General features: G+C 38.8%; 1 gene segment (V, D, J or C); it reads right to left on the bottom strand.

Annotated features, from left to right (window-relative positions):
* Positions 1 to 24,707: 24,707 nt before the first annotated feature.
* On the bottom strand, positions 24,708 to 25,291 carry LOC100731714 (immunoglobulin heavy variable 3-23-like). The segment is given in 2 exon segments: positions 24,708 to 25,072; positions 25,182 to 25,291. Coding segments are annotated over 2 exon segments (462 nt in total).
* Positions 25,292 to 26,141: the final 850 nt, after the last annotated feature.

Raw genomic sequence — 26,141 nt, 5'->3', positions numbered from 1 at the left:
TCTACAATTTCCTGGTGTGCTGCAGTGGGTGGGAACACCTAGCCGGTGCAATTCGATCAGGCTGTGGCTGACAGGGAGGGAAGCTGGGCCTCCTATATAAGCTTGCATATATAAGGAACAAAGAATATGGGAAGAGGCAACAACAAGAAAGGCTCCTCGGCCCCCAATCCTGAGAAACAGGCAATAGCGGACACCGCACCAATAGACATAAAGTGTCATCTAGAGAGCCTCATAGATCAGTTCACGAATGAAGTTATTAATGACCTGAAGCTAGAAATAAGCAGAATAGTTAGAGAAATGCTAAGCACCACCAAAGACAAAACAGATGGTGGAATGGAAGAACAGAAAAAGAGGGGAGAATTGTTTGATGGAGAAAATAGAGAAAGCATAGAATATGTGAAGCAGGTTCAAAGAGAATACCAGGAAACTAAAAACTCTATCGAAAATAGGCCTAACAGCTTGAAAGAAACTAAGGACAGACTATCTGAACTGGAGGGCAGATTTGTAATATGGGAGAATGAAATGAAAAACTTCTTAAAAGTAACAAAGAAACAAACAGCAATAATACAAAGACTAGAAGATGATAAGAGGATCCATACCTTAAGAATTAAGAACATAACAGAAGAAGTAGGGACACAAACGAATGAGCTACAAAAGCTACTCACAGAAATAATCCAGGATAATAATCCTAATTTAGCAAAAGGTAAAGATACTCAGATGTATGAGTTATGCAGGACCCCAGCCACCTACAACCCAAACAAAGCAACAACCAGGCATATAATAATTAAAAGTCCAGAAATTCAATACAAGAACAGAATATTAAAAGCCATAAGAGAAAAGAAACAGACCACTTACAAGGGAACACCCATCAGAATTACAGCAGATTTCTCTGCACAAACCATCAAATCACGAAGAGTGTGGGGGGAAGTAATTCAAGCTTTGAAAAATAATAATCTCCAGCCAAGATTGATATATCCTGCAGAACTATCCCTGGAAATTGATGGAAAAACAAGGTGCTTCCAGGATAAAGAGGAACTAGGGGAATATGCAACCACCAATTCAACTCTACAGAGAATACTGCAGGATATTCTAAAAAAGAAAAATACAAAGAATCCAGAAATACTGGCAGAGAGGCCACAATGAATGGAGCAGAAAACAAAATGAAGAAAAACTGACAACTAGTGACAGGAAAAGAGCTCAAGAGAAATGGGGCAGAGAATATTGATGATAGGAACAGCTATTTTGGAGAAAATGACATCCTAATAAGTAATACTGATTTAGTATCATCTTGTTTTGAAGTCTCATCAAGCTTTTGTTCTTCTATCTCCATTGGTCTAAACAGGTTGTATCTTATTGGATTTTATTATATACGATAGTATAAGCAAAAACTTTTAAAGACAAGGAGATTATACAGAAACCATAGTTCATTTTCTGTTAGTTAATTCTAAATACCCTGTAATACTGTCATTCTCTTAAATGGTTTTACATTGTTTTGATATACTTGATGCTACAATATACAAAGTTATACTCAAAGATTTTAAGGAAAGAGACAATATGGTAACTACTTTTATGTCAGGATTATGTTGTGGTGAAACATATTCTGCTTAAATGGTTATGTTTTGATCTGTGCTGTTTTGCTGTTATGCCCTCTTTTAACTCAATTTCCACTTCATTATTTACTTTTTTATTTTTATCCTTTAATTAAGGAAAAAGTAAATAAAAAATAGCAGGATATATTATAGTAACCTACTTTGACTTTCCATTATCTTGATTTAAAGCCCCATATTACTCTCACCATCTTGTTTTTGACTGATGTCCCCCTATTCTGTTTTGCTTGATAGTACCAGGTTCGAAAATTTAGGCAACAGCTGTGAAGATGGTGAGATTCATTATGACGCCCATTCTCATTGACTTTTATCTACTTTTGAAGACCTATAATGTTTCCAATGTTTTTGTTTTGTCAGTTTTGCTCTTTACTGTTTTGTTCAATTTTATTATAACTGATGATATAGGCAATTCTATTAGAGATAGCGTGAGGCGTTATGGTAACCATTATTGATCACCTTGTACTATGCTTTTACGTTATCTATTATGCCCACCCTTTTGATTTGATTGACTCTGTTCTGTTAGGTCACATTTGGTTCTACTCCCTTCCAAAAAAGTAATAATAACTGTGGGAGCAACAAAACCCAAAATGTGTAATTGTCATTGTACAAAAGAAAGGAAAAGAAAGTGCTCTAAATGATATAACTGTATGTATATTTAAGTCTATAAGATAGAAAATAATATCACTGAGTTTTATTGGATCATTGAACAGAACTGTTTGCAGTCTCACTGTTGGAATGTCCACTTTACAAGCTTTAATTTGTGACTCGAACAATTATTTCTAAGATGACAATATGTAATCCATTAACTAGTGATTTCCCACTGTTTATTTTTTTCTGTAAACCTGTATAACTTGTACCTTTTCTCTGCTTTTTTTCTCCTTAAATAAAATTTTAAAAAATTAATGATAATAATAATAATAATAAAAAGAAAGTGAGGGCATAGTGCCACAGGGGAGCAGCAGTGCTGCTGGTTGACACTCAGGTCAGGGGTGCAGGGAGAGACAAACACACAGGAGCTCTAAGAGCCTCAAGTTATCATTCCTCAGTTTCCTTTGAAGCAAAATTTAGAACATGAATGCAGACACACTGCATCACACCTGGTGTGAAAATGTAGGTAACTTTAGAAAGAACTAAGTACAGACTGTGGGGCATTTGTAACTAAAGCATATTAATTTCTGTTCTGGTAGAAGGAGACTGAGGGGGTAGTGATTATATAATGCACTTATTTAGGAGTTTCTATGGAGCTTTTTGTAGACACTGTGAAGGAATGTCAGGGCTTTTCTCTAAGATGGTCCTAGGTGACCTCTTGCATCTTAGTTCATCAGGGAAACAAGCATGAATTTCCAACAGGAGAGAATCATAAGATCTGATGTCCTGAGGGCCCTGAGCAGGGTCTGGCAGGAGGTAGAGGCAGAGGCAGTGGGGCTGTCCTGTTCTCTCCTCTGCTGTTTGTGACTTCACTAAGTTCTGGGCTCAGGTGGACCTGGTCCTGCAGTTCCTTCAGCTCTAACCCACTCCCTTCTCACTGATGTGTGTGACAATGTGGGGCTCTGTGTTCTCTCAGCTTTTCTGTTCCTGTGACCATCACCAGGAAGCAAAAGGGTTTGACTAATTTTCCACTGACGTCTGCTCCTTACTGGGAGAAAGTGAATTTCTCTTTCTTTCTTTCTTTCTTTCTTTCTTTCTTTCTTTCTTTCTTTCTTTCTTTCTTTCTTTCTTTCTTTCTTTCTCCTGTGAACTATGTTGACATCTTGATATCAACCACAAAGGGATGGATGGTGTTCTGTCCTTAACAGAGTACTCTTCCTCCCAGTAGGATAATTTTCAGTTCTTATCCTTCCCTGAGTACCTTCTGTCTGGAGCAGGTTCTGTGTCCATTTATCAGTGATCAGATTTCCCTTTCCCCTGGCAGAGCCTCGTGTGTTCATTTTATATCTTCCTCTTGAAAGCCTGGGGCTTCTGATGGCATCATGCATGGTTCAGGGTCCTAAGAAACATGATGTGATCTCACCCTGGTGCTCTCCTCTTCTCCAGTCCTCACGCATCTCCCCTCAGTGCTCCCTCCACTGTGTAGCCGAGGTTCCTCCTGCACAGGAAGTGAGGCTCAGCTGTGACTCTGGATCTTCCTGTCTCTGCAGGTTTCTCTATAATCAGTCATTCTGCCTTTCATTTCATTCCTGGGTCTTGAAACATATGTAATAGTATTATTTTCCAAATATTTGTATATTTGAATATGTATGTGATAATTTTCAGTGGTTTTAGAGGTGGGAACAAAGCTAGCAGCACATTCAATTGCCAAATTTGAATTCTTCCATGAGTCAGGGATCAAAGATCAATGACTGAAAGTGACATTTGCACAATCATCATTGAGCAGTGAAAACAGAAAAGAAGGAAATAGGGAAATTCATGAAACACTTCAGCATTTTCAAGAATCTGCTGGTAGCTGAAATTCAGAAAGTCTAACAGAGATGTCTCAGGTGAGGTCATTTTCTGGAAGATGTCCTTGTCCTCTCCCACAAGCAACAGATGCACCTGGGACATCACATCAGCAACAGGAAATCTCAGTCCTTAAACCCAGGACACATCGAGGATGAAGCTGGTCCAGGTGGGGAGCAGAGGAGGGGAAAAGGTGAAGGAGCCTTTGCCTTCCCTGGGTAAATGTGGGGATGAAATCCTCAGTCGCATTTAAAAGAGGGGCTCTGTGTGTGAGAATGTCAGCTCTGCTCTTCCTTCAGGAGCCGTGCATGTGTGTGAAAATGTTTTCATGCTGCTCATTCGGTACCTGGTCACTGAAAAGAGTAACCATAGAAATGACATTCCTAAATAGAGAGGTATATTTGATTACTTTAGCAAAATTTACTAATAAATGTGTGACTGGTAAATACAAAATTAACTTAAAGAAAATGTTTAATGGCAAAATTATGGGAATATTTTTATGAAAAAATATATTTTGTCAAACTGGAGGGTTGTCCATTATTGTTCTCCATTATTTTACTGATAAGTAGATTGAAACATGAGAGATCAGAAAGAAAGAAATGAGGTATTTGGGAGAGAGAAAGACAGAGAGACAGAAAGAGACTGTTAAAGCAATTGTTACCAAAGAGCAGCTTCAGGGATCACTGCAGCATGAAACATGTGTGTGCTGCTTTGTGTGTGTGTGAGTGATTGTACAAGTGTCCATGTGAGCTAACACTTCCCAGGAGCACAATTTTTGCATAGTGATTTATGTGTTACGGGTTACTTCGATGTCACAGATGAATAGTATTTGCAAATACCATCTCTAAACTTCATTTTCTAAATGTTCTAAACTTCATTTTCCTATGGTGGGAGATGCTGAAGGTATTTTGATGTATTTATGGGCCGATTTTACATCTACTTCTGAAAAATGTCTATCATTTCAATGGCCAATTTTTTTTTTATTTTGAGATCATCTACATTTTTTAGTTCTATATTCGGTGTATTCTTTATTTTAAAAAGAAAGAAAAATGAAACAGATTCTCAAAACAAGATAAGAGGAGAGTAGCAATTTTAATAGTCTCTGAGTTGATATCTGCAGCGTACTCATGGTACAACACATAGGCATGAGATAGCATCCTCACAATATCAGTGCAAACCTCTCTTTAAAGAAGTAAGAGAAACTAGCAGGATAACTGTCTCAAAAATGTAGAATATATATAATTTTCTGTTTTTCCCTCTGTAACTTTGGAAATTAATTCCCTTTCTATTGAATAGCGAAATTTAGCTCAGCGACATAAACACTGCCTTGCAAGTGTGCAGTCGTGAGTTTTATCCCCAATACCTACTTTAGAAAATTCAGAAGAAATAAAAACATAGTTATATGAAGTCAGAAAAGGTTGAGAGTGATCCCTGCGGCTACTATGCAGGCCCTCTCTCCTGCTCTAACCCTCCTGCATCCTCACACCAGGCAGCTCCTGTCCTTCATCATGCTGATTTACCTTAACTTTCCCATTTCATCATGTATAGAATTTGAACATAGACTATGAATTTGGCTATGTGTAACTCAAGGTCTTTTTGGAAATTCCTCCACGTGAATAAGGGAATCAGAAGTTTTGGATATTTCTGTCTATCAATATCCCAGTATATAAAAACAAGGGTGGAGGCACAGCTCAATGGCAGACTGTTTTCCTACCCTGAGTGTGGCCCTGGCTTTGGTCTCTGGAGCCACAAAAATAAATACACAATAAAATTCATTTTGGTTTAACTTTTTCAGTGGTTTTGTTAACAGGTAATTGAATGTTCTAAATTTCAACTTACTGTGAGAAATGCTGCATGTCATCTTGTAAATGAAACTATGTGAGAAAGAGTAGATCTCATAATTTTTAAAACAAAGAGAAGAAAGAACAGCAAAACTGAACTAACTGCAAATTAATGGCGTTACCTCACTACATCAAACAACTGAAGTTACAAAGCAAATAAATCTATGAAATCTAGAGCTGGAGGGCTGTGTCCTAAAAACAGAAATGAGCTTCAACCACCTAGGAAGGAGGTCACTGTGATATGTCACTAGGAAAGTAAACTAGAAGCAATTCACAGGTGTCCTTCTGTTACCTGTCTTCACTCTGGAACTGTGCGGGAGGTGTATCTGAGGCTAATTTTTCTTTAAAAGAACAAATGAGATAGGTGTCAGAATTGTCACGCTGCTTACATTTTCTCAGGAATAAGTAAGATAAAAATGATGCTTGGTATCCTCACTAAAACTTAATTTGGCTATTTTCTTTCACCCATTGTAATATGTGGGACTGTTAGTTAAACCTGTTTAATTTGTCATTAGAGTTTAAACATGCATAAACATACTTCGATTACATTTACCCTCCTCAGCTGTTCACTTTCCCACTTCCTTGTAATATTCATCCTTCTTTTAAGCTGCCTTTTTTCCTGTAATCTCTGTTGAATAAGTTTAATTTTCTTGGTTATAACTAATAAGAGAACATGATTTTCAATTTTTTTTTGTACCAGGGATTGAACTCATGACCTTGCACTTGCCAGGCAGATGCTTATGCCACTGCGCTAAATCCCCAGCCTGAATTTCAATTTTTTTTCCTTTTCCTATCTTTGATTTTCTGAAGACTATGTTGAGATTTTTCACTCATTTTATTGCATTTGTAGCTTTATTTTGTACAATATATAATATTTACTCTATAGTGGCAAGAGAAAGAGAAATAGTTTGAGAAAACAAAAATGGAAATCTGCCAGGAAATTCACACTGAAGAATTTGGCAGGATATTTTGCAACTTTAGCTCGATGCTTAAATCTTGGAAATATGGACCACAGCACTGCAATGCTTTATTAATAAAGAGAACACTTACTTGTGCCTGATCTTCATATAGGGATGAAGCATATGTGGTGAGGGCAAGCCGGGGCAGTATTTCCACTGTCCTGTCCCAGACCTATACCGAAGCCACCTAATTAAAACATGCCCTTACGCATATGCATACACCTTAAGTCTATGCACCCCTGAGAAGTCTTACTTCAAGGACATGAAGCTTTGAAGGATGTGGGGATCCACTCCAAAGGAGAGATATGGTCTAGATAGATAGATAAATAGATAGATAGATAGATAGATAGATAGATAGATAGATAGATATCCAAAGGATAGAGAGTAACCACTGTGTCTTATAAATTCCTATTTCCAACTCCCATAAGGAAAGAGCAGATCCTGCTCCTGTCCAACCAGCATGAGCAGAAATTGCTCATGGAAGTCCTTGAGCACTATCCTGAGTGCAGCCAGGCTGCCCTGTTCCCTCTTCCCCTGAGCGCAGTGCTGCATACAGTGCTGGGGCTGATCTTGGGGACAAAGTCACTTGCAGTGACCAGGCTGAGAGAAGAGCTGTGTGGTCTCAGATCCTGAGGAGAGGAATGTGTATGATTTAATCTCCATACTGAAACACTTTGTTCTGCACAAGAAACTCATTGTCATGGGCATAGAATTATCAAATTCATTTTTAGATGATGATGATTTGGCACTCAAAAGAAACCAAACTCACATAAAGTACAGGGTACTTTTAGATTCATGCAAGTCACATTTACTCATCTAATCAGACTCATGTTAGCTGTGTGTGGTGCATGCCTGTAATCCCAGCACTTGGGAAGCTGAGGTGGAAGGTTTGTTGTAAATTCAGGATGAACATGAGTTACAAAGTAAGCCTAAGGTCAGCCTGAACTGCACAGTGAGACCCTGTCTCAAAAAGAAAAAAAAAAGAAAAAATAAATAAAACTCAAGTTAAAAAATAAAAACTATTTTTGTAACTATATATTTATGTAATTAAACTTGAGAGTATCATTGCCGGTAACTTGCTTACTTCATCAGTCACTCACAGCTTCTGTGCTGCAGGGTCCCTTGGAACATGTGGTATAGGACAGAGAGGGAGCACACAGGCTGACAGGAAACACTTGTTCCCATCTTCCTTCCCTGCACTTTCTCTTGGGACCTTTCATATGCTCTGTGGATCCCCCTCTCCCTCAGCTGGTCATGGACGCCCCAAGGGAAGGGTCATATGTGGCATACAATGCTGTGTGCCCAGTAAAAGATGATGGATGTGCTTTCCATACTTAATGGGATGCTACTCACTTAAAAGAAGGTCAAATGTAAGATATTTTTAGAAAAATGCGCGCACCTTGAATATACAATGTTGAGAGAAATAAATCAGACAAAGAGCTTAAATACCATATAGGACTCCTTATTTGAGTAAGGAAAGGTGCAAACAGAGAACAGAAAAGGAAAGCTAGAAGGAGACAGAGGAGCATAACTTCTGTAAATGGGAAGGAGTCTCGTACACTCTATGTGAAAAAAGGAGAAGGGAAGGAAATGATGTAGAACACAGATACGACTTCCCTTCAGTCTAATATCCTAAATGACTGTAAGCACTATGCAACACATGTGTGAGATACGACAATAATTATTAACATTAATAAAACTGGGGAAAGGAGATGGAGAAGAGAGTGAAGAGAGACAGAAAAGAAGAGCAAGGGGATTTAGAAAAAGAATTAAGCTGTGCCACACAGTTGCACACACTCCCCAAGATGATTGTAAACTGCATGCACTGCAAACATACACTAATAAAATATATAAAATCAAAAATTTCTCATGCCCATCCTATGATCCTTGGAATAGTTCTCAAGTCTGACAGAGCAGTTCTGAGACAGCATGGTCATGCTTCATGACATTTGCCAAAGGTCTTCTTCTACTTTGAGAATCTGACAGGATTTTTCTCAATTGCATTATATTCACAAATGAGAAGACCAGCAGTTTCTTTGCAAACACATGTTCAAGAATCTGGCATCTCATTGTCTTCTCTCCGCATTAAATTTTCCATAGTAAATTACCTATTACAAGTAGATGCATTAATATTAATGATAGATAAATGAGATGCATTTTGACATAAACATACAACTTGATAATGCTAACATAATCATGCCCATTGTCAAGATATGCAGTGGATCAGTATGCCTAAATTCTCCTGATGTATTCCATAATGTCTGCTCCTTCATTAAAGATTTTCCTAAACTGAAATATTTGTTACAGCATCAGACTGTCCATTGTCTACATGACAAAATTAGCTAATTTTCTATGATGATGATCATGAGCATCTTGTATTCCACAGCATGTGTATTGCTAAGGTTCTCATTCTACTTTTCAGTATATTTAAGTTCTTATTGCCATCACACAGGAATTCATATGAAGCAGATGAAAAATGCAGATGTAAATGTAATCTCTCACTACCAGACTCCTTTCATTACTTGGGCTCTGGAGAATTCTTATGTGAGGTGGAGAGGATGCACTGTGGGCCATCCACAGTGTGTGTGATGGTCTGACAGCGGGGACATTCAGACACGAAAAGGAAGCCCTCAGTCCTTAATCTCCTCTGCACATCTTTCTGGGGCAACTTCTGATTATCAGCAGATCCCAGCTCTTTCACTAGTACAGAACCTTCCCACCTGGTCGTATTTGTTCCCTCCTGATCTCAGGCAGCCCCCACTTCTTGCACCTGCAGTTGATCCTGAGAGCCCCCTACTATTCCATGCTACTTTGTACATACCTTTAAGTCTGGGAACCCACTTATCTCCCCTATAACCATCTTTCACAGTAGAGCATGGTAGTGTTTCTCATTGATACTGATGTCAGTTTCACAGAGAACCAGTAATTGGCTGTGTCTTTAGACATGCTGAGTTGCCAAGGATGAATTACAAGCTGTGTTTCTGCTATCAACTATCTTGACACATTCACTAGGTTTCCTTCCTGGTGGCTGAAGCATCCAGCTGCAGTGGCAGCATCCCAGAGCTGGAGAAACCAGATAAAGTAATGGGAGAAAGGGACCATGAGTGTTTCACTAGGCCAGATCAGGTCTCTTACAGCATCAGCAAGAGATAGGAATGTGGGAGAACACAGTGAGTCCTGAAATCAGATGCAGCATCACCACGTCATCCTGTCTAAATTTTTCAGAGTACATATCTTGTAGCTAGCACCAGGAAAAGAAAAAAAAACAGAATTTTTTCATGTTTCCAAAGAGTAAATTTGCACATTTCTGAGGATCTTTTAAATACTGAGTTACAAAAGAAATTAAGTCAGTGTACAATACAGGTTTATCTTTTAGCTCCCAAAACATTTGCCTGTGTAGTGCATTCTTATACATGAAGTGACAAGGAGACAGAGAATGTGCACACTTTGGGGACAGCCTCTGTGTGAAAGATGCTGACTGAGCCCTCAAAGAAAACAATGATGTCCCTGGGGTCCATTGCCCCAAGCCCAATCCTCCTACTCCATAAAGGACATGTAATGGAAGTGGTGGTCAGGGAGCTACGTATGCTTAAAGATGAAGGATGGCTTTGTGGATATGCAAATTAGAACACAGGTCCCAGGGATAACAGGACTGTGAGGTTCATAGAGCAAGTGTGCATAGGTGCATGTGCATAACACACAAACTCATTTCACATTCTATGTGCATATATGCCCACCAGTTTTCAGGTCCTGGCTTATATCCATGGTCATTTTACATTCTGTATTTGCTCATACCATCATTACCATATTCCGTGATTTGGAAGCCCTCAGCTAAATTCTGTCATCTCATGGAATTTGGAAAATATATATCAGACACAAAAGTTCTCATAAATTGTTTAGCCTATTAGAGTTATCTGATTATATTTCTCTTTGTGCATGGGAGATGTACTCATAATAATGTATTTTCATGGTTTTATGTTAAGATACATTTATTTTCACCTCAAAGTTCCTTACTTTTTTCTACCTTTTGTCAGGGCTGAGAATTCCTGAGTGAGTCATGATGGAGATCTGAGCCCAGCTCCATCCCTCCTCACTGGGAGACCCTGAGCATGGGGACTGTGCATTCTGACCTTCAGTGTAAAGAGGCATAAATGCAATGCAGAGATCACTCTGGATGTGACCTCTTCAGCAGGGAGTCACAGTATCCAGTATCATCTCCACTGCCACGAGAGCCATTTGTCTACTTTGGACACAGAATAGGCCTCAGAAGCCCACAACTGTGACACCAGAAGATGCCTTCTCTGCTGTGCTAATGAGCCACACGTGTCTGGGACAAGTCTCTGTCTGGGCTATTCATGGACTGCTGTGTATCCATTATCCTGAAAATCTCTTTCATTCCTAGCTTCTCACTAAGAGAGACTTTAACCCCGCATATTAAAATTGGTTCACATTACTTTTTATTTTAAATTTTTGTTTTTATTGGCACATATTTGATGCACATACTGATTGCCTTCATCATGGGTAGTTAAAATGTGTGCACAACACACTTTGGTGTTTTATTCCCTTTTCCTGCCCTCCAAAAATCTAATAATAATAATAATTACCACCTGATGGCAGGTAACACTTATTTCAACATTAGTAAGGATGAATAGATTAAGAAAGTGCACAGGGACCTACAGTGTAATAGTGTACAGTGTAATAGTGTAATAGGCAGAGCTATCCTCACTGTGTGGGACAACAGCTGAACACTGACATCCAGCATTACCCCAATATATAAACATAAGGGTGGGGCTGTAGCTCACTGGTAGACTGCTTTCCTTTCCTTTGTGTGGCCCTGGTTCCTGGCGCCATAAAAATAAATACACAAGAAAATTCAGTTTGGTTTAACTTGCGCTTAATGGATTTGTTAATAGGTAATTAAATGTTTAAAGTTTCAACTTACAGCAAGAAATGTTACATGTAATCTTGCAAATGTAAGTAAATGAGAAAGAGTGGATCTCATATTTTTTAAACAAAGAGAAGAGCAAAACAACAAAACTGAACCAACTGCAAATTAATTAAGTTTCTAGACTCTATCAAACAATTGAAGTTAAAAGCAAATAAAAATTTGAAATCTAGAGCTGGAGCGTCTATGTCCTAAAAAAAGAGATGAGCTTCAACAGCCTAGGAAAGAGGTCACACCGTAATATGTCCCTAGGAAATTAAACTGGAAGCAGTTTATAGGTTTTCTGCAACTCTGTCCTTCTTTCGCCTGCCTTCACTCTGGAACTGTGCTGGGAGTGTACCCTGAAGCTCATTTTTACTGTAAAGTAACAGGCGAAATGAGTTTCAGAATCTTCACACAGCTTACATTTTCTGAGGAATAAGTAAGATATAATGATGTTTACTATCCTCCCTACTGCTTAATTTTGCCTTTTTTTCTTTTACCCACTTAAACATGTGGGAGCTTTTAGTTAAACATGGTTGTTATTATAATTTGCTGCATATGTACAGATTAGTGGGCTTCATTTTACATTTTAAATGTACATAAACATACTTAGATTACATTTATCCTCTTTCTCTGTTCAATTTCCCACTTCTCTGTGATTTTCACCCTTCTTTTAAACTGCCTTCTTTTATGTGATCAAATTTTTTTTATTGGCACCAGGGACTGAACTCACAATTGTGCACTTGCAAGGAAGGCACTTATGCCACTGAGCTAAATCCCCAGCCCCATGTAATCACTTTTGATTATGTTAACTTTCTTGATGATAACGTTGATTATCTGAAGACTGTGTTGAGATTTTTCACTCATTTGATCATTTCATTTGTAGCTTTATTTTGTAGAATATATAATATTCTTTATATACGTTGAAGAAATTAATCTCTCACAAATGCATGTTGTGAATGTTTTCTATTAGTCTGGGATCTGGCTGTATATTGTGTTTGTACAGCTTTTTATGGATACCTACAGCATGTTTATGTTTTAGGGTTGGTTTTTGGCTTTTTAAAATTTTCCTTTTTAAAAAAAAACTTTTATTTATTTATTTTTAGCAATTATGGCTTTTATTATGTTTATGCCAAGCACCTAAATTATTTGTATGACTTCAGTTTGTGCTATAATTAGAGCCTTCAATGTTCCACAGTTGTAATTTGAATTTGGTCCCCTACCTATGGCACTAAAAAGACATATCCCAGGAGTGGGGTCCAGAAGTAGGAATTTAGGCCACTAACCAATTGTTTTTATAGGAGATATAAGGACCCCAGCTCTGAAGTATGAGAGCTGCACAGGCAAGGAAAAGCTCATTGGAAACCCTGATCCAAAATGAAGCTTTTGGGGCTGGGGATTTAGCTCAGCGGCATAAGTGCCTGCCTTGCAAGCAGGCAGTCGTGAGTTCGATCCCTGGTACCAATAAAAACAAATAAAAACAAAAAAGACAAAAAAAAAGAAAGAAAAAAAATGAAGCTTTTGCCTTTTTAATTTACCTAACTTAAGAAATGAATCCCAGTCCCATGGAGCTGAATCATACAATGTACAAATAATCAGAAGATTGCACTGTGCATGAAGGTTTTTTTTCAAAGTGATACACTCTCACTGTGCCATGTACATAAAACATGTCCTCAGTGGCCTGAGAGTTGGTATGCAGGAGGAATTGGTTCTTGCCTGTGTCAGCAGGGATGAAGAGGTAGCTCCGGAAATCTGGGTTTTAGCCTGTGCTCCCTATCGAGTACCCCATCCCCTGTGGAGCTATCCCTGGAGTCAACCACATGCAATTTGTGACCTAGCTACTTATGGAACCCGTGTAAGAGGGTCTGTGTGGGCTTCAACAGGCTAGGTCTTGGTGTGAGTGCACTCATAACCCCCAACATTTGCTATTTTGTCCTTTTTCGTCTAAACTCACCCAAATGTCAATTTTGAAAATGTTACTTTTCCACTCTCAGTCTCCCATGTGTCACTTTCTTTAGCATAACCTTCCACTTAAATCCAAAGTGTCTGATCATACAGGATGCTTAAGGAGAAACAAGTCTTAATGAGTCTTTCCCACCCCACACCCAGGCACTTGTAAGGAAATGGGGGCACCAGGACCCTCACTGAGGGAAGCTGCTCTCAGGTACAGAAGCACCCATAGTATATGCATGGTGCCTGCAGAGTCGAGGCTCCCACACTGCCCGGGTCTGTGAGTGGATTTCTCTTGCCAGCACCCAGAGTGATTTGTGTTTGAGCCTGGGAAGTAGAAGAGGAGAGACAGGGTGAGAGCTGAGTCTATGCAGTGGGCCATCATGACTCTGGCAGTGCTGCTCAGAGATTCAGTTCTGACTGAATGTGTTTTAGGTACCTCTGATTGCATGGGTCACTGCTGTAGTTTATGGTCATGTAAACAAAATGTTCAAAATTTTCCTTTACTAAGAGGCCATCATACTGTGACTATAATTTTAATTTTTGGAGAGTCACTTCATGGAAACATTCTTGATCATGTTTCTGACTCTACTATGACCCACAAATCTGGAGACACTGTGTGACTGTCATTGTCCATTGTCCAAATTTTCACAATCAGGACTGAACGCTAAAGAAAAGTGAACAAGGAAACAGAAGGAAACTAGAGATTTCTGGGATTTTCTGTTGGGGGAATTCAAAAGTTACAATAGAAGAGATAGATCTACATCTCAGGTGGTGATATATTCGGAAGGTGTCCTCAATTTTGACTTTGAAAGAACATACGCACCTTGGGCATCATATCAGAAAAAAGAAATCTCAGTCTTTAACCCCAGGACACCTCAGTGATGATGCTGGTCCAGCTCAGGTGCAGAGCAGGGGGAGGCGGGGGAGATGCATCTCACTCCCCAGGAGGATTATGACTCTGAGGTCCATCATCATATCTGAGGGACAGTGGCCTGTGTGTGAGAACCTCGCCTCAGCTCTGCCTTCAGGAAAGAGGCATCTGTGTGGGTTGGATATGCAAATGATTTTCTTCTCTCCATAGTGTCTGTTCCTGTTTCAAGAAGAACATGATCAAACAAAAACATATATTTAAAAGCCATAACAAAAGAATAATAGTAAGTATGCAAGTCTATTCAATTATGTTAGCACAACTAAGGTATATGCGACTAATATGTGATAATTATACAATTAACTGAGGTAAGGTACTGAGATGAAACAAAGGAGAAACATAAAGGCCGAAATATGAGAATCTATTTAAGAAAGAAACGATGATAACTGTGAAACTAGGGTATTTGACCTCACATATTCTTGTTATTTAACACTTTAGAATCAAAAATGGAGAGAGAGAGAGAGAGAGAGAGAGAGAGAGAGAGAGAGAGAGAGACTGAGAGAAACAGGAAGAGACAAAGTTGGACAGAGAGACACAGACAGAGACACAGAGAGATTACACGGAATTAGGCTGTATTTTATGACTCGCTAAATTCTAAGAACCAAAATGAAGATGCATGTCTAAGTACAAATCACTTTCCTTTGTTAGAATGAGAACACAGAAGCCTGAAAACTCTGCCATGAGTGCAGTCAGGCTGCCCTTCTTCCTCTCACAGGGAGCCGGGTGTGATCCTGGGTACCAGATCTCCTGCGGTGGCCAAGCAGAGGTGATGGTTGTGTGTTCTCAGACACTGTACACAGAGATGGGAGGCATTTAATTTACTAATTCAGACCTTTTATTTCTACATAAGACAACTCATCATCAGTGAAAAATTAGATGAATATTTAAGGCTGGGGATTTAGCTCAGTGGCATAAGTGCCTACCTGGCATGCATGATGTTGTGAGTTCAATCCTCAGTATGAGAAGAAAAATTAGATGACTTTTTAGATGGTTATGACTTAACACTTAAAAGAAACTATTTCTGAAAAACTCATAAATTTTTTCAAGATGGATACAAGTGTTGTTTTTTTCATTAAGTGAAATTCATTCAAAGGAGATGAAGAAAGTCAAAACATGAGTACACACATACAACATTAGATTTAACAGAAAATGTTTAATTGGACTCAGCATAGGCCATTTGAAGCCTCTCAATTTCACGGTCTCCTCAGGTCACACAATTAAAGCAGCAAAGAAATGCCATGAAGCCCTCACTGACCAGCTTCCTATCCAATACCTGCTCCTGGGCCCGGACTGTTTCTCCTTGGGACACAGGGTCCCAGCATGTTCCCAGTGCCTCAGCCCGGAGGGTCTAGTCTAGGCTCATACTGGTGTTCCTTCACTGTGAGTCTGGCGCCGTAATACAGCCGTATCCTCGGGTCTCTGGCTGCTCATCCATACATAGAGCATGCTCTTGTTGTTCTCTCGGGAAATGGTGAATCAGCCCTTCACAAAGACAGTGTAGCAATACTACTATCAGAGTTTATATGAGAGATCTACTCCAGCGGCCTCCCCAGAGACTGGTGGACCCAGCTCATTCAGGAGTCACTGAAGTTGAATCCTGAAGTTGAACATGAGAGTTTCAAGGGGAACCCAAGCTGCAACAAGCATCCACTGGCCTCAACCAGGTGCACGTTAGCCTGGACACCTGCAAACACAGGGACATCCTATACAGGAAACTGTCACAGATGTCCACAGTTTATCCCAGCCAAGTCCACATTCCTCATCCCATATACTCTCTTCTCAGTAATTTACCTCTCAGAAGTACAAACATGAAAACCCAACTCAGCCTCAAATCCATAGTGATCGTATGTGCTGTGTCCTAATCACTAAGTAAGAAACAACTGGGCACCAGGGCTGGGCTCCTCTGCAGAGCTGCAGGGTCAGAGCTGGTCTGGTTTTCAACCGGAACAGAGAGGCCCTATTTGCATGGTCTCCTGCTATATAGACAGCGCTGTAATAGGACATTCAGAGCAGCCAGTGTCCACAGCAGAAGTGAATGTGCTGGACAAGTTTGGAAGAAAAGATGCATTCAAGAGAATGTGAAAACTCATAGCCAGGGATTTAACTGAGCAGCACTGTGCTTGCGTGGTGCTATTCTGTGAGTTGCCTCCCCAATACACACACACACACACACACACACACACAGAGAGAGAGAGAGAGAGAGAGAGAGAGAGAGAGAGAGAGAGAGAGACAGAGACAGAGACAGAGACAGAGACAGAGAAAGAAACAGATACAAAGACAGACAAAAAGAGAAATTAAAAACCTCAATTAATAGCGTCCTTTTGTGTTTTCAACTCTACATCAGATTTGGTTTTTATCCATATGCACGGATCATGCCTTTTACAATGATGATGCTTGCTTTGTAAACGTGTGAAATGTTGACTCCCATAGCATCTGTGATCTCCATATAGGATCGGATGCTGTGTGAATGTCACCCCCACTGTCTAGGGCTCTGCTCTCCTGGCCTGTAAGCAGACTGACTTCCCGATCCAGCTACTGGACTCTCCCGTTGCCATGTGCAGACCCCTCTCCCTGTGGGGAGAACATGTGTGACTGCGCTGTGTTCTTCTCTTTTCTGAAAGGAAACAGCATCAGCCTTCATATGGAGCCTGCTAATGAGATTCTTCATTTTCCTTATCATTATCTTCCTCTGTTCCGTTTTTTCTACTTTAATTTTTAATTTTAGTTCTTATTCATTTTTGTCAATTGCATTTAGAGTATATAATGGATACATTCATTCTAGACCCTTATGCATGTGCCTAAAACACTTTAATTCTTTATTCATCAGATTCCCTGTAATGTCTCTCCATTTCTTACATCCCTTTACTCTTGCTCTTTTTAGCTCTCCTTTATTTTGCTTTTTGACTTATTTATATAAATGTTTTCTTGTATAAAATGAACCATGAAATAATTACACTTTTCTAATTTATTTCACCTACATACTGCAAAAATTTGTCCAGCTATCAGTTTAACAGTTAACTGCTATCAAGAATATATGAATAGAGACCTCAAAAAATTAGTTCCTCTCCAAATAAGAAAAGGATATTTGAAATGAAGAGATTCTTTTCTGAGGCAAAAGTAGAAAAGGTCAATAAATGAAATATTTTCAACAGTTAGCAATCAAGAGAAGCAATCTCAAACCTTCAACATCCTACCTGAATAGTTAGTCTACAATATAACTTGGTGTGTGATTCTTAATTTTGTTCATTTACATACACTGGTTTGTAAACACCCTGTTTTCATTCTGTGCCACAGATGCCTCTTCTTTTCTTCCCAATATTCTAGTCCATCAATTTCACATGAAAACCTTTCCACATTTCTTTTTCATCTATTTTTATCCAACATTCTTTATAAATTTCTTATCACTGTATGTTTGTGGTAGGTAATGGTTACGTGTCACATCTTCCTTCTATCATTCCCTCGGCACCAGATTTCTTCACCTTTCTACAGAGGAGACTTTTCAGTTCCTTAACAAGTTTATTTTGTTCTTCAAATTGTTTCTAATGTGTGTCTCTTATTTTAGACAGATCATGTGATATTTAACTTTCTTCATCTGCATTATTACTTTGGTCTTATTGTCTCAAGATGCAACTACTTTCCTAAAAATAATTGGAGTTTTCCTCTATTTTGTAGGTATACCACATTTTCTGTCTTTGCTTAGCCTTCATGAATATAAATAGGTCATTTGCCTATTTATCTACTGAGAGTATGTATCACTGTAATATGATGACTTTAATACTGCATCATCAAACACGATTCACAGTCATGTATAAACATAAGAGTTGTTAACAAAATAGAGAAATTACATATTTCGTCTATTTGTTTCATGTTTTAAACCTTCGCTGATCTTTTTGAATGCACTTGCGAGATAGTTTCCTGCAATTTTGTTTGTGATGTTACACTTGAAAGAGTTTCATGCACTTTAGTGTCACCACACTTCTGTTAAATGATCTATTTTATTAATGGCAAGAACACTTTTAAAGCCATGTTGGGCCTGGGAGGAGAAACAAAAAGAAAAAGAGGCCAATTTTCCCTTCCCATGACCTGGCACAAACCATGCAGGTCCTGGAAGGAGAACAAGCCAAAATCAGTCTTCCCATGACCCAGTGAAAACCATGCTGGTCCAGGGAGGCATAGCAAGAAGAACAAGAGAGAGAAAAGTAAGATGATGTACTTAGGGACATCACTACAAGTTTATACTGTATTTAACTACCTTATTCTATTATAAACGTTGAAAAAGATTTTTCTCCTCTTTGAGAAAAGGATATAAAATGCAAAATGCACATGTTAATAATGAACAATAAAGCCTAGAGTTTAGCTCAGTAGCATAAGTGCCTGCCTTGCAAGCACTTGGTCCTGAGTTCAATACAGGTACCAAAAAAAAAAAAAAAAAAAAAAAAAAAAAAAAAAATCGAAAATAACAAACTATATTACACAGTTTTCTTAACAGGATTTATTGTCGTTTGTGGGCTTTAGACAACAAATCCATGATGCTGCCTTTTAGTTGATATATTATGTAATATGGATTTTAGAATTTGCTTCTTTTCCGTTTCTATCATCCCATAGCATCATTTTGGGTTTTTTTTTTTTTCAGCACCAGCGATCGAACTCACGACTGAGTGCTTTCAAGGCAGGCTGTTATGCCGCTGATCTAAATCCCCAGCCTCAATAGTATCATTTTTTAAAATGTCATAACACCAACCTAAAATAATAAAATAGTGAAATACTTGTCCTCTTGTGGTAGATTCTGTGCTGTGTGTCTCGAGCGCCGCCTACTGGTCCTAACCACCCCTGCACTGAGGTTTATGACTGGCTCCCACTGAGGTTTCCCTCTCTGTATCTGTCACACAGTAATACACGGTCGATTATTCGGGTCTCAGGCTGTTTATCTGCAGATACAGCATGTTCTTGCCATTGTCTCTGTATATGGTGAATCAGTCCTTCATGGAGTCTGCGTAGTTTGTGCTACCATCCTGGTACCTAATCTCTGAGGTCCACCAGCCACTTCCCTGGACCCTGCCGGCTCCAGCTCATCCAATAGTCACTGAAGGTGAATCCTGAAGCCACGCAGGAGAGTCTCAGGGACCCCCACCACCACCACAAGGCTGAACCATGCAGACTCCAGATTCTACCAGCTGCACTTGAGCATGGACACCTGCAAACACGGAGACATCTGGCTCAGGAAACTGTTACTGAGGTCCACTGTGTAATGCACACATTTCGACTGATGCCCTGGGCATATTTGTTCTGAATAATTTAACTTTGAAAATTGAAAACAGAAAATCCCAGCTCAGGGCCAGCTCCATAGTGAGCCATCTGTGCTTAGTACTGATCAATGAGCAGGAAAAGCTGGACACCAGACCTGGGCTGCTCTACAGAGCTGCAGGGTCAGGGCTGGGCTGGATTTCATCAACAGAGGGAGCCCTATTTGCATGGTGTTCTGATATATAGAGGGCTCTTGGCATGAAAAACTAACACAGGGCTGTGCCCTCCTCGGATTTGACTGCAGTGAGAGAGTTTGGCAACAATGATTTCATTCAAGATGATCTGAGAACCCCCTGTGAGGTAATGTCTTGGTATCTCATTCTCTTCATGTCCTTTTATTTCTCCCCCATGCTTTCAAATCGCAGCTTTCATTCCTGTCCCTGACAAATGAGAATGGAGATCACAGATTGACCATCAATGACCCTGTCAGTCTCTCAAGTCCCTGCACTCTGGCTTTGTGGTGAGAGTGACAGGCTCTAAATGCTATTTGGGTCAGTTTCATATTTTCCTGTGAATCAGAATCTGGCTTCTCTCAGCCTGTGCTGCTCTCCCTATCACGTGATCCCTTCACAGGACTTGAGTGTTCACTTTAGTAAATCTTGTGTCATTTATAACTTGGCAGGTCTGGGAAATTTCCTACTTGCTAAGTTTGCTTCCTTTGAGTTCTTATTTTACTCTGCCCTGTTGCTCCTTTCAATCACTGTATCATTAGAAATGACCTCTATTGTGCTAATTCTCCACACCAGGTCTTGTCTGCTGTACTATGTTTATAAATCTATGCATGATGTCAGCATCACTGGGGCACTGAGATTTTCCAGTAAGTTTAGAAGTCTAAATTAGGTTTTTGCACTGTTTTTTTTTCCAGAAATGCATTAGGTGTTATAGATTTAATTAGTCTTTTTTAATGGCACTCTGCTTGAATTATACCCACAATCAGTAAGATCAGAGTTTACAAGCACAATTCAGGGAAAGTGTACATATTAAACTATTTCTGATTCTACTATAACAGTGCTTAATCTGCATGTTCATCATGATAAAAGGAAGTTCATGACTATTTCTAATTATTCATCATATATTTCATGACCCCATAGTCTCTGGAAGCGGTAGGTATATATTCAGAGTGCAATTACTGTGAAAAGTTTGGATGTTATATGTCACCAGAGTCACAGAGCAGAGGAAGTTTGTATTCATTAGGCTTTTTCAAAGCATTCTCATGCAGCAACAAGAACATTAAACTCATTTCTCTCAAGGCAAAGAATATACGTGTTTATGTAAAATTTCTTTGATTATCCTTTTTAATTAGTAAACTTTTAGGAAGTTAGTTGCCATGAGGAATTTTGTAGGCACATCAGCTTCTATGATTTTATGCAAATGTGAACTTTCAATACTCTTAATTATCTAAAGATATAAATCCGATGAAGAATTCATTTTGTAAATTTTAAAAGATACTAAACTACTTAGAGCAGCTGTGAAATCGCACAATCTCATCCTCTTGCTGAGGGCGCTAATGTCAGTGCATCATCATCATTCTGTGTTCTGCCTGCCATTTTTACCCTAATCTTACAGTGCAGCATAAAGCAACAAAAACCTGATATTATTTAACCAAACTTTGAATGTAGATATAAACACTGTGATTTATTTGAAGCTTAAGAGGATTTTCTAATGAAAGGAATCCACAAACGGAATAGGGAAATCTCTAGTCTCTTTGACCAGGTCAGGGTGTGGGGAATGCAAGAATGAAAAGGGATGGCAAAATATGAGATTTAGGGAAAAATTTGCCACTAACAATGTACTGTTGGTTGCAGGCTTAACGGCATGTACTCACCAATAATGAAGTTTTAAAATTTGAATTGGAGACATTGTTGATATCTAACAGATTTCAGTAAGATTGTCAATGATTCGGGTTGATAGATATAAAATGTTACATAGTATAACTTGCATGAAGAAGATGTAATGAAAGGCACACAGGGCCATCATTACTACATTTCCATAGGGGGAAGTGGGTCACAGGAGGATGAGGAGTGAGGAGGACCAGGGTCTCAGCACCAACAGTCTCCATGAAGCTGCTCCTATGCTGGGGCCTGGAAGGGCTGGCTCCAGGGAACCCTGAGCCCCCTGAGGGATGCTAAGGTCCCTCAGAAAGAACTGCACAACCCTATGCTATCAGAAGCAGGATCTTCGGGTCCTGATTGCTGAAGAGGTGAGGATTGTGACTGGGCTCACACTGAGCACCCCTCACTGTGGCTCCGACTTCCATCCAGACTGTTACCAGATTCCCTGAGCTTCACTGCAACATGGGCCAGATGACCACAGCAGAATTTTATTTGACTCAAGTGATGATTGGGATCCTGCAGACTGGAGAATGTTTTGTCCTTTAAAAATAAACTGAGACTTCAGAGGTAAGACAAAGATATAAAAGCACAGTGTCGGGGATAAGAAATATGCAGAAATTTCTAAACCTGACAGTAAACAACACCCACCTTCCTTTAAATGTGCTCTTTGTCTGTATACATGAAACAAATTTGCAGATAGAATATACTGAGTTGAAAAAAATAGATGAAGGTAGTTTATTATATATCTGTACTGGTACAGAAAAAATTGATAGATATTTGGAGATGAAGAATTTTATACTTTCAACTGCTTTTAAAGAAAAATAAGAAACACTTTTTTCATGAAACAACCTTTTGAGGTGATTGTCAAGAAAGAAAAGACCAAAAGAGCATTTTTGTATTTCTTTTCTATTTTTTCTTCTTTCTTTTTTAAATACTGAAATGAGTCTAAAGATCAGAAAGATCCTTATTTTCCTTAATTGGCACTTAGTCCTATAACATCAGTGCACCCTCTAAATAAAAGTCCATGCGTGTCACTCAGTCACACAGTAGTTTGAGAACAAGGACAGAAGGACAGAATAATGAATCAGTGGTTTAAATTTTATGATCTGTGCCACATAACCTTGATAGAAATTTGTAAAATTACACGCTGTAACGAATTTGACAATTTTTCTAATGTCTGAGTAGTTTTGAAATGTCATACATTTCAATATCATAATTGAGTGCTTTAGTTTATTACAATCTTTATGATAATCCAAATAACTGAAAAATTAAACCTATGTAAGGCCTCAATGTTACAACAAATATTACAAACAAAATTAGAGATTTTTCTGCAATGGGCAGATAAGAGTATATGTGGAAAAATTATTGCATGGTAAATCATTGTGAATTTCATGATGGAAATCATTATTTTTAATGCACCACATTTAATGAGACCTCTTGATATCATACTAGATATCTGTATAGTCCATATCTCTACAGATTTTGGTAATTGCCTCTATATCCATAAACAAATTGTTGTCTATTTTAAATTCAAGTGAGTATAGTAAATGAGCAGCATTGAATACATAAGCACTCAACCTTATTTCAGTTGAAGCTTCCAGCTTCTCATGCAGTTCATTCAGTTTTGTACTTCAAAAAATGTGTGTGTAAAGCCTCCATCTAACACTTGAGGAAATGAGATTACCCTTCAGTGCCAGATGTGGCAAATCTCAGGGGGCAGTGGACTTACCACTTGTCAACTTGCTCCCTCTCCCACAGCTTCACAGCCCCACAGTCAAGGTCAGTGAAGGTCAGCACGAAGCTCAGGGTCCTCACAGCATCGTTTCCATTGTCTCTTCCTACCTGGAATTATTGTCAGATGATTTGATGTGCAGGTGACAGTCATTGCTGGGTACTCAGCCAGCCGTGGTTTAAGGGGCCACTGCTTTCTCTTTCCCATATATGTACACTTATTTTCAATTTATTTACAATGTGTGCTGTGCCATTTAGATTTTCATTTTATTTCTTTCTTTGAATAAATTTACATACTGAAACACTTGAGGTGATAGTTAAAAAATACATGAAGATTTGATCCAGTGTCATCAGAACTTTAATATAACTGCATATTTCAGCATTTATTAATGATCTTTAATGGAAAAAAGAAAATTTATGAAATAATCAGTATGTGAACTTTATCAGTGATGTTGCCCCAAAACAAACTTTGAAAGTTAAAAATTATGGAATCAAACCAAAAATTCACGACTATTTAAATCTTTAAAGGCCTTGATTCTAGCTATCATCAATTTTATTGAATTAATTTCTCACTCAAGTGTGTAGATTTAATTTTTTTTCATACAACATGATGTGATTTTTCACTGTGGGTTAAAGGGAATGTCACTTTTAGTTTTCATACAGCTGACAGATAGTTCTTGTTTTTATCTTATTACCTTAGTAGATTCTGGCTATGTGTATACCATACCCAACCTATAGCCTATGACATATACATATACATATATATACATACATATATACGTAAATACATATAAATACAGTCATGTATTATAACCATTCTTACAAGTTTACACTGTATTTTTATAAATTGTTTATGTATGATATGAAACACTTAAAAAATTTTCTTCACTATGCAAAGGATAGAAAATGCAAAATTCACACTCTCAATAATGGGTTTCCTAATTGTATTACAGTATTTTATTGTATTAATTGCTTTTGTGGTATTTTTAAGTGGACAATGAATTATTTGGGTTTTTATGTGGCATTTTACATTGTTTAGATTTTAGTTATTTGTCTCTCTTCTCATTCTTCTACTTGTATACTTACTTTTTTAAATGTCATGAAGCCCACCTGAAACAAAATGCTTTAATACTTGTACCCTTGGGACACAATCTGTGGTTCCACGTGTCCCGCGCGCCCCCTGCTGGTCCTAAGCATCCCTGCACGGAGGTTTTTGTCTGGGCTCACACTGATGTTCCCTCACTGTGTCTCTCGCACAGTAATACAAGGCCGTGTCCTCGGCTCTTAGGCTGTTCATCTGCAGATACAGCGTGTTCTTGCCGTTGTCCCTGGAGATGGTGAATCGGCCCTTCACGGAGTCTGCGTACCCTGTGCTACCACCATCACTTCTAATCCATGTGATCCACTCCAGCCCCTTCCCTGGAGCCTGGCGGATCCAGCTCATGTGATAGCTACTGAAGGTGAATCCCGAGGCCACGCAGGAGAGTCTCAGGGACCCTCCAGGCTGCACCAAGCCTCCCCCGGACTCTACCAGTTGCTCCTCACACAGGACACCTGCAAACACAGAGACATTCTGCTTAAGAAGCTGTCACAAATGCACATTGATTATCCCACTAATGCCACTCACTTACTCATTTGGTATTTATTATTTTTCATCAATTACCTTTTAAAGTAGCAAGAAGCAACACCCAGCTCAGTGCCAGTTCCATGGTGAATCTTCTGTGCTCAATGCCAATCACCATTTGGGAAAAGCTGAGCATCCAGGGCTGGGCTCCTCGGCAGAGCTGTAAGACTAGGCTGCTTTTCATCAGCACAGTGAGGCCCTATTTGCATTCCATCTTGTATAATACAGCCATTTCTATTCTTGAAGTCTCAGAGAGGGAAGAGTTCAAATCACATGAGAGTGTTTTGAGATTTGTTTTGTAATATCCCTAGTATACAGAACTCATGGTTCCTTCCTATGAGTAACCTCATCTGCTTTTTTATTCTTACCAATATGTTATTAATGGATTGGGTAACTTCGCAGGAGCGCAGATGTGTACATAGAATGAGGAGCATAATGTTCTGTGGTATGAGACATTATAGGCTATAAACTCATGCTCTCTGTGAGGTCCCACAGTCTTCTCACAGAACACAATGGCTTGTTGAGGACTTCCAGCACAGACTGTTCAAGCTGTACAATGAATGTCACATGTCTGCTTCTAATACGGGACTATGACATTATTATTGTGTATTCTGTTATATTCATAAATGGGTCGACAGCCAGCATCTTTTTCAAATATATGTTCAAGGATCTGACAACTTTCTTACCTCTGGAGAGGTAATATATCATTAAAAATACACTATATATATTACGCCAAAAATAAACATTCCATCTTTATTTTAATGATGAATAAGTGATACACTTTTTAATATAATTATACAAATAGTTAATTATTCACAAAACCATGCCCATTCTCAAGATACATAATGTATCTACTCATGAATTCTCCAGTCATTTTCCATAAAACTCCCTTCCTGTAAACACTTGCATTCTATAATTTTGTAAACTGAAGTGTTTATTACTGTATGTGACAGTTCCCTCTCATAGTGACAAAAATAGCAGGCTACTTTTGCATGATGA

The sequence above is a fragment of the Cavia porcellus genome, unplaced genomic scaffold, assembly GCF_034190915.1.
Source record: "Cavia porcellus strain 051 isolate PalLab524CR breed Dunkin Hartley unplaced genomic scaffold, mCavPor4.1 scaffold_8, whole genome shotgun sequence".
Classification (NCBI taxonomy): domain Eukaryota; kingdom Metazoa; phylum Chordata; class Mammalia; order Rodentia; family Caviidae; genus Cavia; species Cavia porcellus.
The sequence above is the reverse complement of the archived record's forward strand: the minus strand, read 5'-3'. Positions and strand labels throughout refer to the sequence as shown.